The sequence below is a fragment of the Lathyrus oleraceus genome, chromosome 5 (assembly GCF_024323335.1).
Source record: "Lathyrus oleraceus cultivar Zhongwan6 chromosome 5, CAAS_Psat_ZW6_1.0, whole genome shotgun sequence".
In the NCBI taxonomy this organism is placed as follows: Eukaryota; Viridiplantae; Streptophyta; class Magnoliopsida; order Fabales; family Fabaceae; genus Lathyrus; species Lathyrus oleraceus.
This window is the reverse complement of record NC_066583.1, coordinates 364,634,566-364,650,755: the sequence shown is the minus strand read 5'-3', so window position 1 is coordinate 364,650,755 and position 16,190 is coordinate 364,634,566. Positions and strand designations below refer to the sequence as shown.

Genomic DNA, 16,190 nt, shown 5'->3' with positions numbered 1-16,190 from the left:
ACCAAATCTACCACAATAGTGACATCTCCATCTTTGAAATTTCTTTTTTTGATGGTTAATCCTCCTGTTTCCCTGATGTTGTGACATTGGTTGTGACTTTTGTTTGATTTTCTGAACTTCAGCCTTTGAGCTTTTGAGTTCAGTTGAGGATTCCTTAACAAAGCCTAAACCAGACATGGTTCCTGATTTCTGTCCCATCTTTAGAATCTCTTCCAAAGTGTCAGTTCCTTTATTCAGCATTCTGATGGATTTTTGCATTTGATCTAGCTTAGAGGTCAGCACGGTTATCTCACCATTTAGACCATCTATGACTGTCAGATGCTTCTTCTTCTCAGCTTCTAGCTCCTTGATGAGTTTCTTCTTCTTTTCTCCTTGTATACACACGTCTGCACTTTTGACACATAGCTCTTTATATGAAGCAGCAAGTTCATCAAATGTAAGTTCATATCCACTTGAGTCATCATCAGAGGCACATACACTAGTTAGTGCAGTGACATGTTTAGCATATTCACTCTCAGAGTCTCCCTCAGACCAGGTGACAGATAGTCCATTCTTTTGCATCTTGAGGAAGGTAGGACATTCAGCTCTAATGTGTCCAAAACCTTCACATCCATGACACTGGATTCCCTTGCCTTGGTTGAACTTTTCTTCAGATTTTGATCTTCTACTGATGTCAGATGAAGAGTTCTTGACATTTGGTCTACCTTTTTGATCAACCTTCTTTATGAACTTGTTGAACTGTCTTCCAAGCATGGCTATAGCTTCTGATATGCTTTCATCACCTCCAATATTTCCTTCTTCTGAATCCTCTTCAGTATTTGATGCAAAAGCTATGCTTTTGTTTTTCTTTTCAACATTCTCACACAAACCCATTTCAAAAGTTTGGAGAGAACCAATAAGCTCATCAACCTTCATATTGCAGATATCTTGAGCCTCTTCTATAGCAGTAACCTTCATGGCAAATCTCTTGGGCAATGATCTGAGAATCTTTCTTACAAGTTTTTCTTCAGAAATTTTCTCTCCTAAGCCTCCAGAAGTGTTGGCAATTTCAAGAACATTCATGTGGAAAGCATGAATAGTCTCATCCTCTTTCATCCTCAGATTTTCAAACTTAGTAATCAGCATTTGGAGTTTAGACATCCTTGCCTTGGAGGTACCTTCATGAGTTGTTTTGAGAGTATCCCACACTTCTTTAGCCAGCTCACAGTGATGCACCAGTCTGAAGATGTTCTTATTTATCCCATTGAACAGTGCATTCAAGGCCTTAGAGTTTCCAAGGGCTAATGCCTCTTGCTCCTTGTCCCACTCTTCTTCAGGAATTTGCATAATGATTCCATCTTTACCTGTCTTCATTGGATGTTCCCATCCTTTGTTGACAGCTCTCCAGACCTTGCTATCCAGAGACCTCAAGAAGGCTATCATACGAGGTTTCCAGTCATCATAGTTAGAACCATCCAGCATGGGTGGTCTATTTGAGAATCCTACATCCTTGTCCATGGTACTAGAAAGTAACGTCCCTAGATCTCACCCAGAAATTAACAGGCAGGGTGCCTGCTCTGATGCCAATTGAAATTCTAGTAACATACTATCGATGTCACACTGGATGTTATGACATCCAATTCTGCGCAGACAGGAATGTATACAGAAGGTAAATGTAAAGGACAGTAAATAACACAGAGAATTGTTTACCCAGTTCGGTGACAAACACACCTACGTCTGGGGGCTACCAAGCCAGGGAGGAAATCCAGTATAAGAGGTATTAATTCAGGACTTAAACCAACTGTTTAATCCTATCACTTAAGACCTACCTAATGCAATTTCAATCTAAACTAAGACCTTAGTTCCTACTCACCCCCCTCAATCACCACAGTGATTACAACCTTTAATAAGTTTAAAGTCAATGGCGAAGTTATACTTCAAACAACTCTTGATTATGCTTAAAAGCTTTAATCAAGAAACACAACACTCACGTTTAAAAGCTTAGAGTGACACAACAATTACAACTCAATGAACACCCTAGTCCAATGCAATCATCTAGGTGATAATTGCTTGGCTCACAAGTAAAACCTAATACAAGACACACAAGAAATACAGCAGTGATATATGATGATATATTAAATTCTTCACGCTTCAAACCCCTGAGTTGCTGAAAGTAGGATTGCCATCCTTTTATAATGCAGCACTTGGGCCTTGTACTTGAATTTCCTAAAATTAAGGTTAAGCAAGTTAACCTAATTTCCACATATTAGGGTGCTAACAAATAGGCTATATGCTAGGCCTCTTAATTGTAGCACATTTGTTAGTTTCCTGGATTTTAGCTCAGCTGTTAGATTCCTGAAAAATAGCCTAAGATAGATACTTAATCATAACAGAAAAACTAACTAGCCTGCACTTCAGCATATGCTGTCAGGAATGTATGTCATAACATTCAGTTTGACATCCAGACAATAGGCTATATGCTAGGTCTGTTATTCTCCTGAAAAACAGCCTGAAATAAATACTGAACTATAACAGAAAAACCAACTAGCCTATAGTTCAGTATCTGCTGTCAGGGATGAATGTCATAACATTCAGTTTGACATTCAGTAAATCCTGTATTAGCTAATCCTGCAGTATACTACTCAAGCATGTCATGACATCAGTCAAGACATCAGAGTACAGTTAGTGTTTTAACACAAAATGCAGCCAATCAAAAACATCTACAAAGATGTTTCTACACAAGCAAATTTTATACAAATGAATAACAAATACTTAAAGAACACTATATACAAAAGATGATAGATTTTCACAAAGAAATATAGTTTGCCAAAATACTTGTGCATATCAGAGTTTTCTTCAAGTCTCCAATGCATGCTTATATAGAGAAGCATGTGACCGTTGGAGGGAAAAATGGGGAAAGCTCCTTGAGCGACTGTCCACTGTTGGATGAGAAAGGAATGATACCATGTACTGTCATTTTGCCTATAAATTCAGTGACAGGTGTGATGAGTAGTACAGTCCTTGCCCACAAAATCAGGTAGTGGAAAGGTTGTTCTATTTGTACTATGTACTATTTAATCACATTCCCATTTGATCTTATATTCAGATTCATTGGCTTCTGATAAAAGATGATTGAAGCATAAAGTGAAGAAGTAGAGAGCTAGATTCAGAAACTTCAGAACCTTGGGTCATAACCTTGACATCATCATTAGTCTGGCTTGAGTTCTTCAGTATCTTCAGAATCTTCAGAGTCTTCAGAGTCTTCAGAATCCTTAGTCAGAACCTTGATAACTTCAATCATCTGTCTTGAGATCTTGAGAATCTTTAGCTACATAATACAACTTCAGAAGCTTGCCATTCTTCAGAAGTTTTGTGATCAGAGTCACGTCTAGAAGCAAGAACTGAGAGAACATTTCAACATTAATATAGAGTCTCCTTAGAAGCTTCTGATGGGTGAAATAACACAGAAGAAGAAATAAGTTTACAGTAGCAATATTGACGTCTTTCAGAACTTCTAATTGAAGTGTAGAAGCGGATTTGGAACGCAAATTTCAGAAACGGATGATGTTGCACATCATATGATCTTAATCAGAGTTGGTTGTTAAAGCTACACAATAACAAACCATTAGGGTACCAAAATTACTCTCACACATCATCAAAACTCAAGGTATAGATACAGAACCAAATCTTCTTATAACAATCTCCCTATTTTGATGATGACAAAACATGTATTTTAATGAACAGTTTTGTACATGGTAATCACATAAGAATACATCATACAGAAGCACAAATCTCCCCCCCTGAGATATATAATCCTATAAAGATAAACTCAAAATGAAAGAACACTTTCCTGATTTACCTTTTGAAGTACCTGAATGAATATTTAGTCAGAATCTGGTTTATCTTCAGAAGCTAGTTGATGTTGTCCAGAGCACCGGTTGATAACATCATTCTTCAAAAACTACATTTCCTTGAAGGATAAGGTTTTCAGAACCTTAATTTTCAGAAGTAGTACCTTCAAAACCATTCTGATTCTTGAGAGTTAACCCTGCAAAAAACACTTAACAAACTTTTCTCGAAGTATTTGTTAACAGAAACATTCAAGCAATGTTTGGGTATTTTACTTAGGAAATTAGATATCAAAATAAACACTTAATTCTTCCCATTTATAACGTTATGCTTTCTCCCCCTTTGTCATCAATCAAAAAGATAAAATATGAAGAAAAAAAACAGTTTTAATTGATTAAAAATGCCAACAAGCAGTGCAGAGTACAATGAAAAGAAACAAAGGAGAAATTGGAAAAAGGTTAAAGTAAAATCTAGGGGGTATGGGGAGGAGGTGGAGGAGGAGGAGGAAGTATTGACAGAATCAGCTGAAACATCAGATCTTGCTAATCCAGATGCTCATTGACCTTTATATTATCAGCCTTGATCTACTCGATTGTTCTCAGAAGAGAAACTAGAATAGGTTGAGAATTAGAAGCTTCTGAGACGACTATCTAGTTTGGAGCTTCTTCCATAGCAGAGTCTTGAGGTTCAGGAGCAACAAATCCAATGTGTTGAAAAATTTATGTTTTCAAAGCTTCTTCTTCTTCTTCTTCTTCCATATCTTATGGAGAAGCTTCCTTGATTTCAGGTGTAAGAAGGCATAATTGGGAATTCCTTAGCTTCCACAATTCCATTAAGGGCACACACCCATAATGAAATTTGATTTTAGCAAGAGTGTACCCAAGATCCTTCATCTTGGAAATCTCAGAGTTCATCCAACTTCTATAAGCTTCCCAAGTTGAATCAGTAGCAGCAAGGTTTGCAGAAGAATGACTAACTTTCATTGCCTTCTCCAAACGCTTGTTAGATTTAGAGTCAAAATCCGTTAGAACCTTACCAAGGTCAGGGGAGGATTTTGTTGGTAATTTTATGTATTTTATGGTGAGGTTGATTCTTGGCTCATCAAATTCAGGACCAAAGACGGAAGGATGTGTTGGTTGAATAATGGGAGGTGATTCTGGTGAGGTGATTTTTGGTTCGAAGTCAAACATTCCTTTAGGAGTTGCCTTCGGAAACATGTCCGTCAGAAACACTTCTAGTAGGAGATGTTCTAGGTGTTGTAATGTTTGGATTATTTGGTTGGGGAGCAAAAACAATTGGTGGTGGTGAGATGGGTGTAGTTTGTAACTGTGGAGGAGATAATGATGGTGGTATCGATTGTTGTTCCAAAACAGGAGTAGAAACTATAGGAGTTTCTGTGGCAAGTGTTTCTAAAGTGGGAGTAGATTTTTGTGGTGGAATTTCTATGATAGGTGTTGATATTTGTGGATTTATTTTTGGTGGTGGTATTGGAATTGGTTCATAAATGGTAGATTGAGATGAAGGAGTAATTGGTAAGGTTCTAGACGACATTGAAACATAATCTAAAGAAGTGTTAGCGGAAGTAAACTTACCAGAAGGTCTTGAAGACTAAACGACCCCAGACGTATCCTTCAGAATCATGGCCTTCTAACGCTCACTTAGAGGCACCTCATATTTGTCCTAAAATATAGCAATCTTCTTCTTCTTCTTCTTAGCCCTAGAAGATCCTTCGCCTATGAACTCTTTCTTTCTTTTTCCATGGACATCTGAGTAAGTTTCTGGAAGTTTAAAAGGATCCACCAATGGGTCAATTCCATCCTTTAGAAATATTTCCAGATAAGCCATCAGAACATGTGGAGGATCAACTTTAGTGAATATAGGGTAGTCATCAATTGGATTTCTTGTACCACAAATACATCCTTGGTCAGAATGATTTCTGGTCTTCGAAATTTGGAGATAAGACCCACACTCTTCAAATTCTTTCCCCATAAGACTTTCTTAGTTTAAAAACAAAATCGGGATTTTGAGAGCTTTCAAAACTAGGAGGTTGATGCACATAAACTTCTTTGGAAATATAACCATTTAGGAATGCACTCTTAAGATCCATCTGATAAAGTATGATGTTATAATTGACTGCAAAAGAAATTAAAAGACGAATAGAATCTAACCTGGAAACTGGAGCAAAGGTTTCTGTATAGTCTATACCTTCTTGTTAACTATAACCTTGTGCTACCAATCAAGCTTCTTTTTTTTGACAACTTCGCCTTTCTCATTCAGCTTATTTCTGAAAACCCATCTGGTTCTAATGGCATGGAAGCCTTTTGGTTTCTAAACAAGATCCCAAACATTGTTTCTTGTGAATTGATTCAGTTCATCTTGCATGGCCATAATCCATTCATTATCCAGAAGAACTTCATCAATGGATGTGGGTTCTATCAGAGACATCAAACCTAGAAGAGTCTCTTCAGAAGGTCTAAATGAAGATCTAGTTCTGACTGGAGCATTCTTGTCTCCCAGAATCAGTTCTTCGGAATGAGAAGTTCTTGATATACTCTTCCTCTGATGAGTTGGATCAACGATTGCTTCTGGTTGAGTCGTTTCTTCAGATTCTTTGACTTTGCCTTTTGAGTCTTTTTCTCTAGAGACTATATCTTTGGATTCTGAAAGGTTGATCTTTAAATCTGCAAAATTCCCAACTAGCTTTGACTCTTCAAGGCCAAGCTTATCATTGAATCTAACATGAATTGATTCCTCAACAATTCATGTTTCTGTATTAAATATTTTGTAGCCTTTAGAGCGTTCAGAATATTCTAATAGTAAACACTTTTGTGCCTTAGAGTCAAACTTGCCAAGATTCTCTTTAGTGTTTAATATAAAGCATTCACATCCAAAAGGATGAAAGTAAGAAATGTTGGGCTTTCTGTTCTTCCACAATTCATAAGGATTCTTATCTAGAATAGGTCGGATAGAAACCCTATTCTGAATAAAACCCACTGTGCTAACTGCTTCTGCCCAGAAATGCTTAGCCATATCATTTTCTTGGATCATGATGCAGGCCATTTCTTGTAACGTCATATTCTTCCTTTCTACAACTCCATTTTACCGTGGAGTTCTAGGACCGAAGAAATTATGGGAAATACTATTTTAATAAAAAAGATTTTCAAAATGTTTATTTTCAAATTCGCCACCATGATCACTTCTGACTTTGACTATTTTGCAATTCATTTTTGTTTGCATTAGTGAGTAGAAGGTAGAAAATACAGAGTGTGACTCATCCTTGTGTTTCAAGAACTTTACCCATGTCCAATGACTGTAGTTATCAACAATGAGTAATCTATACTTATTTCCATTGATAAAAGAAGTTTTCACTGGTCCAAACAAATCAATGTGCTGAAGTTCTAACAATCTAGAGGTAGAAACAACAGTTTTAGCTTTGAAAGATGTTTTAGAAAACTTGCCTTTCTGACATGCTTCACAAAGAGCATCTGAAGCAAACTTTAGTTTGGGTAGACCTCTGAATAATTCAATCTTATTTAGTTGAGAAAGCCTTCTCATGCTAACATGACCCAAACGTCTATGCCAAAACCGTTGCTCCTCATTAACAGACATTAGACATTTTACATTTTGATCTTCAAGATCAGAAAGTATAATTTTATAAATGTTATTTTCCTCTTTCCGTTAAAAAGGATTGTGTCATCTTTCTGACTAACAACCTTACAAGACTTTTGATTAAAGATGATATCATAACCAATGTCACTAAGTTAGCTAATAGATAATAGATTATACATCAGACCATCAACTAAAGGAACATTAGTAATAGAATGAAGTTTACTGTTACCAATGGTTCCAAAGCCAATGATCTTCCCCTTCTGGTTTCCTACGAAACCAACAAAGCTTTCAGGCTTAAGTTCCAAATCTTGAAACATAAACCTTATGCATGTCATGTGTCGCGAGCATCCACTGTACAGGTACCATGACTGGTGTCTCAGCTGAGTTGTTAAGGATGTCTAAAACAAAAATTATTTTATCCTTAGGTACCCACTTTTTGGGTCCTCTTTTGTTAGTTTTTCCAGAGTTTCTTACAACTTTGGATCTTTTAGCAAAAGGATAATCATGAGAGATTTGTCCTTGATACTTAGGTTTCAGAACAAAGTTCTTATCCATAGTATGCTTTTGTGTATGTGTGTAGCGGGGTATTCGTTACCATTAGAGATATTGACTAAATCCAAGGTAAACCATACAAGTTGAGTCGCCATTGCACTTCTATTTATCCAAAGGAATGGTTAGAAAGCGAAAAAAAACCTAAAAGTTTTATCGAATCAAAAACTAGTAAAAATGTCAGAGATCTGGGTAAGGGGGTTGGTTATGCAATGGGAAGGTTTTAAGCATCCAAAACATCCTAGGTACTCCTAGAGAGCCCTTTTCATGAGTGTTGTTCTAGTCTAAAGGGTGTAGGTATATCTAAAGTACTATTTACTAAAGGGAAGGTTAAAAGAAAATGACTCGCAAGGATGTCGCATCCACTGCCTACGTATCTCATATGAGTATGAGAATCAGAGTCTTCTTAGCTCGGCTACCTATGGGTTAAAGAGAAGTGTGCTCAGTAAGACGTCGCGTCTTATGCCTACGTATCTCATCTGGAATGAGAATCAGAGCAAAACGTAGTTCGGCTAACTAGGGGTTAAGGATTTCCATCTGAACATGGACTTACAAAAGAGGACACCAGCTGTGTCAAAGGAGGATGGGCAATGTGTTCAACGTCCTAGTAGTAGGTGTCGCAGCTCACTGAATCGAGTCTTAGGCGGTTACCTCTTTGCAATAGAATGGACTGACATGCCACAAGATCGGAGATGCACGAAAGGTCTAAAAGTGGGGAAGCTCTGTTCTAGAGTTGTCATGCAATATGGACCTATGTGTTAGGATTTACAAAGGGGAACATCTACCTAACGTTAGCATGCAAAGAATAGGGGAATTCTACCTATGTTATCATACAAAGGGTTCTACCTAATGGGTGATACCTAAACGGAACAAGAGTCGACGGATGGAGCGCGGAGAGGAGTTACGGATAAGGGTAGATGGCGATACCGGAGGCAATCGACTTACAGGTAGATGGCGATGCCTGAGGCAATCGACTTACAAGAGGATGGATGAATGTGTGTCGGTTCTGTTAAGTTTTGAAAATGATTACTCGACGTTGGATCGAGCTTTTGATCTTATTTTGAAATGGTTATCGGATGTTCGTTTTAATTCTTGTATTAACAGGTGACTAAAGAAATAAAGAAATAAATATTATACACTTTATGGGAGAGGGGTACATTTGTTATGAATGGGGATTGTTCATGGCAAACAAAACAATAAGAACATATGCCTCATACATCATACAAGTATGAACATAGAGCATTTAAACAATGCATGGGAGTATGAACATGTTAAATAATCAAGCAATAGAAAGCATGAATGAGAGAAACAAGTATAAAAGATAACAGATGAATCAAACAGATGAAAATATGCACACGAAGGGTCCACTGAATAATTTAATCAGGAAATGAGGTAAGGACCAAATAAAATCAAGGTAAAAGGCCTCTAATACATGGCATATGAGATGAACGAGGGAGGTGTAGCACCTCAAATTTGCACCTACCCTTTGTACATACATTCTCATATTAGGTCATAACATTAACATAGTCCACTACATAACATTGCATTGTCCCTTTTGCCCAAGTGCAAGCCATTCAGAAGAATTAGGTCAAACTGGTCAAGAGATCAGTCAATCAAGCAAGTCAGTGCATTTTCCTTTGAGGCAAGGCCCTAGGGTTGGTCCAACATGTTCACATGACCTAGGGGTCCTTTTGAAGTGTTTTGGTCAAAGATTGGATGCCCAGAAGTCATCAGTCATGGCTCAGTTCACCAGAAACCCTAAAAAGTCAACCATGGTCAACTGTGGTCAACTGTGCCTGATTTTATGGATTTCAAGGTGGGAAATGGTTTGAAGGGGTTCATTCATGTCCATATAGGCCTCATATAACATGTCAAACATCATCATGGAAGAATTTGAAGTCAAACAAGAAATTTCCAAAAATAGAAAGTTGACCTGTAATTGGAATTTGCCAAAAATGGAAAGTCTTGATCCTCAAAATTACACCATGATACAAGTTTCAAATGAATTTTTTCCCAACATGAAAGTTTAAGATCTTGTTCTCCCATTTTCAAAAAGTCCAAGAACACTCATTTCCCATGAATGGTTGGCAAGTTATGATCAAATCATTCTCAAAAATTTTTGAACTTCAAAGTGGCATATCTTCCAAACCATTTGGCCAAATTGGGTGGGGTTTTTTGCTACAAGTCACATTTGATGCCCTCTTTCCAAATATGTCATCACAATTTACCAAAAACTCACCAATCAAAATGGCACTTTTTGAAGTGACTTGAATTATTTCAAGTGAGGTGAAAAAGTGATTTTGCAATTTAAGCCTTTCCAATATATTTTGCCAATTGAAATTGCTAAGAAATCATATTTGGAGTGTGTACAAGGCCCACTTTCGCAACTGTAACCACAGACCTTGCCATTTGAGTGAAAATTGACAAATTAACCAAAACACCTCCAATTACAAAAATCCAATTACCACATAACTAACCAAGCTTAAGGACACTAAAACACAGTATATATTCTTCATTTTCTGCAGAAGAAACCCTAGCAGCCACTCTCACTCAAACAGAAGAAAAATCTCACTTGCTCTCAAAAACACTTTTTCTTCATTTTGAACTTTTGATGAAAAACTCCAAAGAACACGAGCTGGTCTTGGTTGCTTCATCACTCACCACCATTTTTGAGTTCATGGCAAGCATTGTATTCCACCTGTAAAGCCATCTTCCATTACTGCTTTGAAGAAGCACATCCATGGCAGATTTCATCTTGAGCCATTTCAAAGGTTGCTGAACCAAATTCCTCCTCCCATTCACCTTCTGGAAGCTCATTGAACATCTGTTTCGACCTTTCATGGCCTAATCACTTCTGTTTCACCACTGCCTTGCAGATTTAGTAAGTTTTCGACTCTCTCTATTTCCAAAATCATGATGTGCTTTAGATAGACCTTGTTATGCTGGTTACAATGAGCATTGAGTCATTAAAAATGGTTGCATATTGAGAGAAATACATGGATTTAAAGTTTCACACTCAAATATGTTTTTGCTTGGTTCTTGGTTGATAGCTCGATTTAGTGGAAATTATGGTTGGATTTGTGATGTGCATCGTTTGTTTGTTTGATTGGTATGTTGGTTTTCCATTTATGGGCAAGAAATTTTTTCACGAATGATGAACAAGATGATGGTATCCACTGTAGCAAGAACCCTAGTTAAAAAACCCAGAATTTTTGGCTTGGATCGTGTTTTGCATTTGCTGTGCATGGATTTACTGTTTTATTGGCCATGAGCCAATCAGGGCGCGGCATGGCTTTAAGTGAAACGCAGAGTTTCACTTAAAGTTCCATCTATTTACCACAATGCCACTGACCGGTTATTATTTGATTAAATCCATTCAATTTTTGCAATTTTTATTTCATTTGTTACACAATCTTCCAAAATTCATAAGTCAACCAATTTTGATCCAAAATTCATGAGATTTTTTGCATTTTGTTCATCTTGATCTCTAGTTATTTGTCATGATTTTTCCAGATTTTTGGCATGGGTGGATTTTTAATTGTGCTAGGGTTTTGTTCATGTGTCCATTTTATGTACACTTTGCCAAATCAATTTGAAATGATGATGCTTTACCCAATGGCTTCCAAATTTTTTGTGCTTAAACTAGACACATTCATGGTGATTTTGGTATAGAGTTTGTGAATTTATCATTGCTGGTTTGTGAGTTATGATTTTTTGAATTAGGGTGTGACAATTTGTGTCACACCATTGATGTCCAACTTCATGATTTTAATTACCCTGCCTAATGAACTCAAATTGGTCTGATTTTTTGCATGAACATGCTTATGGATGTTGAGAATGTGTATGAATTTTTATGGAATTTTGGAATGCATTTTCTGTTTGATTGATAATTTCTCCCCTGTTAGACCAAAATGTTGACTTTTGTGACACTTGATGCCATTTGTTTTGTGAAATTCTCATACATTATTGGATGGATTTGAAATTTGACATGTGATTAGTAGACATCTTAAGGTTTATCATGGTTTTAATCCCATTCATTTCTCATATGTTGTCACTGATTTATGATTTATTGAAGTTGGTGCATGTTTGGTTGACTTCTTTGAGCATGTTTGAACTTGCCCTGCCTTTCTGATTTTCATTTCCCTACTTCCCATGATCCAATTGAGCTGAAATTTGGTGTGATTACCATGCTATGGATTATGTTTGGCCATGATTTATTTGATGATTGTTTGGATTGTTTATGATTGGTTTTGAACTGAGTCTTACTGTTGACTTCTATGAGCTTCCATATGCCATGCCTTGACCTCTTTTGCTTATGAAATGATGATGATGAATGATATGATTGTGGAACCAATTGAGTTTGTTTCTTGATTGTTTGAGCTTGATTTTGGACACTTGCCACTTGCTGTTTTGACTTTCTTATCTCTTTTTGACCCTAGGCTTGTCCTAGTGGTCCTGTTGCTCATGTTTGAGTTCATTTTTTCAGGATAAGAAGCAGTTGCCTTAGAGAGATCAATACAAATTGATTGATGCTTGATTGATTATCATGACTAACTTGTTTGTTTTGTAGCTTGCTTGGCTCATATGCTTGAGCCTTGTGCATTACACAGTTAAACTGATTGTGTAGACTGTTGATTCTATCTCATTTTGCTTTAACTTTGAGTTGTGTACTGATTCTGTTTGACTGGTTTCAGGTACCATTAGTTGCTTAGTTCTTTAAGAACTTGCTTTGATTTGCTTAATAGCAATTTGCATTGAGGTATAATTTCTTATCTTCATGTAGTCTGGAAGACCTGGCCTGTTACTTGGCCAGGCAACTGTCTGAAGTCCTCCTTAAGAGGCAATGTTTGTGACTGCTTACATTTGTCCTTGTATAGAGTCAAAGACCTCCTAAGTGAAGAGGCAATTGGCAGAACCCAAGGGATATGCAATCTATCCCCTGCTATTCTGTGTGTCATCTGCTTTGCTCACACCACTGTGTTGATGCATTGCAGATACAAACCCAAGATCTTGTACAATTGTACAGTTGAGTCAGTTTCAAATGTGTAGAAGGGTTCCCACTTTCTGAACCCACACATTCTTGTCTTAAGCTCTCCCAGGCCAGGGATAAGAGCTGTGAAGTCTCATCTTCACTCACCTTTCATCTGCTTCACCTTAGCCCCTCAATGGCAAGGTTAAGAGCTAACACTACCCAGTTACAGTGGTTTGTTTGTTGAGGTTGATATGACCCCTCGACTAAAACCTAACCTTGATTGAGCCCATTGCTTGCATATAGTGTGTGCTACTTGTGCTTGTGTGTTAGCTTTAGCTTGCTTCCTGTGCAAGTTAGGTTTAGTTTAGCTTGCTTCCTGTGCAAGTTAGGTTTGATGTGGCTTGCTTCCTGTGCAAGTCATGTTTAGGATAGGCTTGCTTCCTGTGCAAGTTATCTAGAAACCTTAACTTAGGGATGAATTTGCATGATCACATCTAGGCTCGAGTCGCAGTCTCCCTAGTTGTGTCTCCCTCTGTTATCTGGTTAGGCTAGTCCTTTATCCCTGCGTAGGGGAACTACGTCGCCCTGATTCTCATACCAGATGAGGTACGTAGGCAAAAGATCGTGCGAGATCTCTCCGGGTACCCTTTTCCTTTTTTGTGTGTGTTTGCTTGACAGTTGCTAGGCTCGAGTTCCCGACTCCTTAGTAACTTGTTGCTTGTTTGTTCTTGTGTGTAGGAGACGGATGTAAGCCCAGCCATTGGCATTCCGTATCCTCTTGTTGTGTGCTTGGAGTCCGGTATAAGTCCATCAAGTGGCATCTGGTTTCCAGTGTGGGTATGTTTGGTTCGGAAGCTGATGTAAGTCCAGCGATTGGCGTTCGGGTTCCATGTTTGCCTTTTTGTGCGTGTGTTTTGTTTCGGCGTGCTTGAGCCGAACTACGACAACTCTGATTCTCATGTTCAGATGAGATACGTAGGCACAAGATGCGATGTCTTGCCGAGTTTGACTAACGACTAACAACTAATCCTTGTTTTCTTTCGCCCTCGTTGTGATCCTTTCTCTCGCCCTCGTTGCGATCGAGACCTTCCCTTTCTCTTGTCCTAGTTGCAATCGAGACCTTTGTTCCTGTAGTTTAGTTTGAACTACGTTTTGCTCTGATTCTCATTCCCGATGAGATACGTAGGCATAAGACGCGATGTCTTAGCGAGCACACTTATCCTTAACCCTTAGGTACCCGAGCTACGAAGACTCTGATTCTCATATTCAGATGAGATACGTATGCAATGGATGCGACATCCGTGCGAGTCATTTTTCTCTTGACCCTTTTAGTAAATAGTACATTAGATAAACATACACCCTTTAGACAAGAAACAACAAGAGTGGATCCCGTAGAGTACTACGGATGCGTAGGGGTGCTAATACCTTCCCTTCGCATAATCGACTCCCGAACCCAAGATTTGGTTGCGAGACCTTGTCTTTTCCTTTCCTCTCTTCAGGTTTACTTCGAGCGTTTCCTTTCCCTCCTTTGGGATAAATAACGCACGGTGGCGACTCTTCTGTCATTTCTTTCTCGCCGGTTGTTTTTTCGCATACTGTATTTTTCAGGTACCTGACAGCTGGCGACTCTGCTGGGGATACGGTTTCCCTAAGCGAGTCCCTCCTAGCTTTTGTAGGTTTCTTGTTTGTTGGGTGTTTATTCTTTTGTACAGTTATTTATTTTCAGCATTTACCTGCTTTACCTTATTGCATTCATGTACATATGTTTGTTGTATCTGTGGGTTCTGTGGGTTCTGTGGGTTGTCTGTTTGTTGGGATGGGATATTTTGTGAGAAATAAGCCCACTACCCAGGCTTGAGTGTACATATAGGTGTTAGAGTGGATAGTCATGAGGCTTACGTGGCATGTTGCTATGATAAGTCGTTCATGAGACCCACATTCCAGACGAGGTTTTTGTTGGATATATTTTGTCCTATGGGTGTTCCATAACGACAAATATTCCTTTAGAAATCGTCGACTCTGGTGACCATTTCCCGAGAACTCAGTCGAGGCCTCTCCTCCGAGATGTGATTATGTTAGCTCTGGTGGGCGCATTCTCGCTGCTCAATCCGAGGACCCCGAGACTGGGAACTTGCTTTAGGATATCCTGTTGAGGGGAGTCAACAGAGGTCTTTTATCCCGTAATAATGCCAAACCTTCAGTGGTAAACGTATTATTCTCGACTGAAGGGCTGAAGCTGACAAACTTCTGTTCTTAGAACCTACCAGTGAGGGGAGGGTTTGATCTCTACAGATACGGTTTCTGCCAGTGGTGCTGTGATGGTGACTTTGGTTCAGCCAAATTTATGGACATTTATTTCTGGGACGCCGGAGTTCTGTCCGTGGTTTATCAATGGGTTCCGTTTATTTCGGATCCCCGGGTTGAATTTGAAAGTACCTGTTCAGAGGATCTGACTGTCATCCGTTCAGTGGATGTTCCTGTGATGATAGTGATGTAATCTCCAGTTCCGTTTATTTTGGAACTCCCCAAGTCGGATTTATGGTGACTTAGTCCCGATGACTGTGACTAGTTCAGAGAATGGGTCTTCAGATGACTTGGTGGCGCAGTGACTTGCATTCATGCATTTGCATCGCATTCATCTGCATTCAACTCGTGTCTATCCGTACTCAGGGTCCACTTTTTGATTAAGATTCTGGTTGAGAGATATCCAGATGTCAGAATGTTATTGATGAAAAATTATCTGTCTTTGTGAAACCAAAATCAAAGGAATATTCCTGGTACGGATAGACATTGCATGCGTGAGTCATACTAACCCATTTGCTGTTTTGTAGGTGTCAACCGGTGCGCATAGCTCTTCCATTCAGACATACAGTCAGACTCAATAAATCCAAGCTGATGGATCTTCCCAACGCCGACATCCTTGAACTGAAAGAGATGATGAGGGGATTGTTCAGTATTATGCAAGGGCTTGCCTTGGGGCAGAAAGCCATGTCTGAGAGATTGGAAAGGATTGAGAGCTGGATGATCAAGGAGAAAGTTCAGGGAAAGGCTCCATCATCCGATGTAACAAATCCCTCTGGCTCGGTAGCAAAGAAACTCTCCGACAGTGGTCCGTTCAAAAAGGAGGTTGAGTCAAGTGGTGTGCCAGCAAAGAAAGAACGCAGTAAGGATCGTTATCATCCTTATGCTGTTGCTGTAACCACTCTTGTTGGTAACTCACCTGTACCCCCGC

General features: G+C 38.7%; 1 protein-coding gene across 1 annotated transcript; it reads right to left on the bottom strand.

Moving 5' to 3' along the window:
• Positions 1-5,022: 5,022 nt before the first annotated feature.
• LOC127080736 (extensin-like) lies at positions 5,023-5,379 on the bottom strand. Its single transcript, XM_051021033.1, has one exon. It carries the CDS (start codon positions 5,377-5,379, stop codon positions 5,023-5,025), a length of 357 nt encoding a protein of 118 aa, XP_050876990.1.
• Between the last annotated feature and the right edge of the window lie 10,811 nt (positions 5,380-16,190).

Bases quoted from the DNA above. Each gene is read 5' to 3' on its own strand.
- LOC127080736 (XM_051021033.1), bottom strand. From the start codon at position 5,379: ATGTCGTCTAGAACCTTACCAATTACTCCTTCATCTCAATCTACCATT.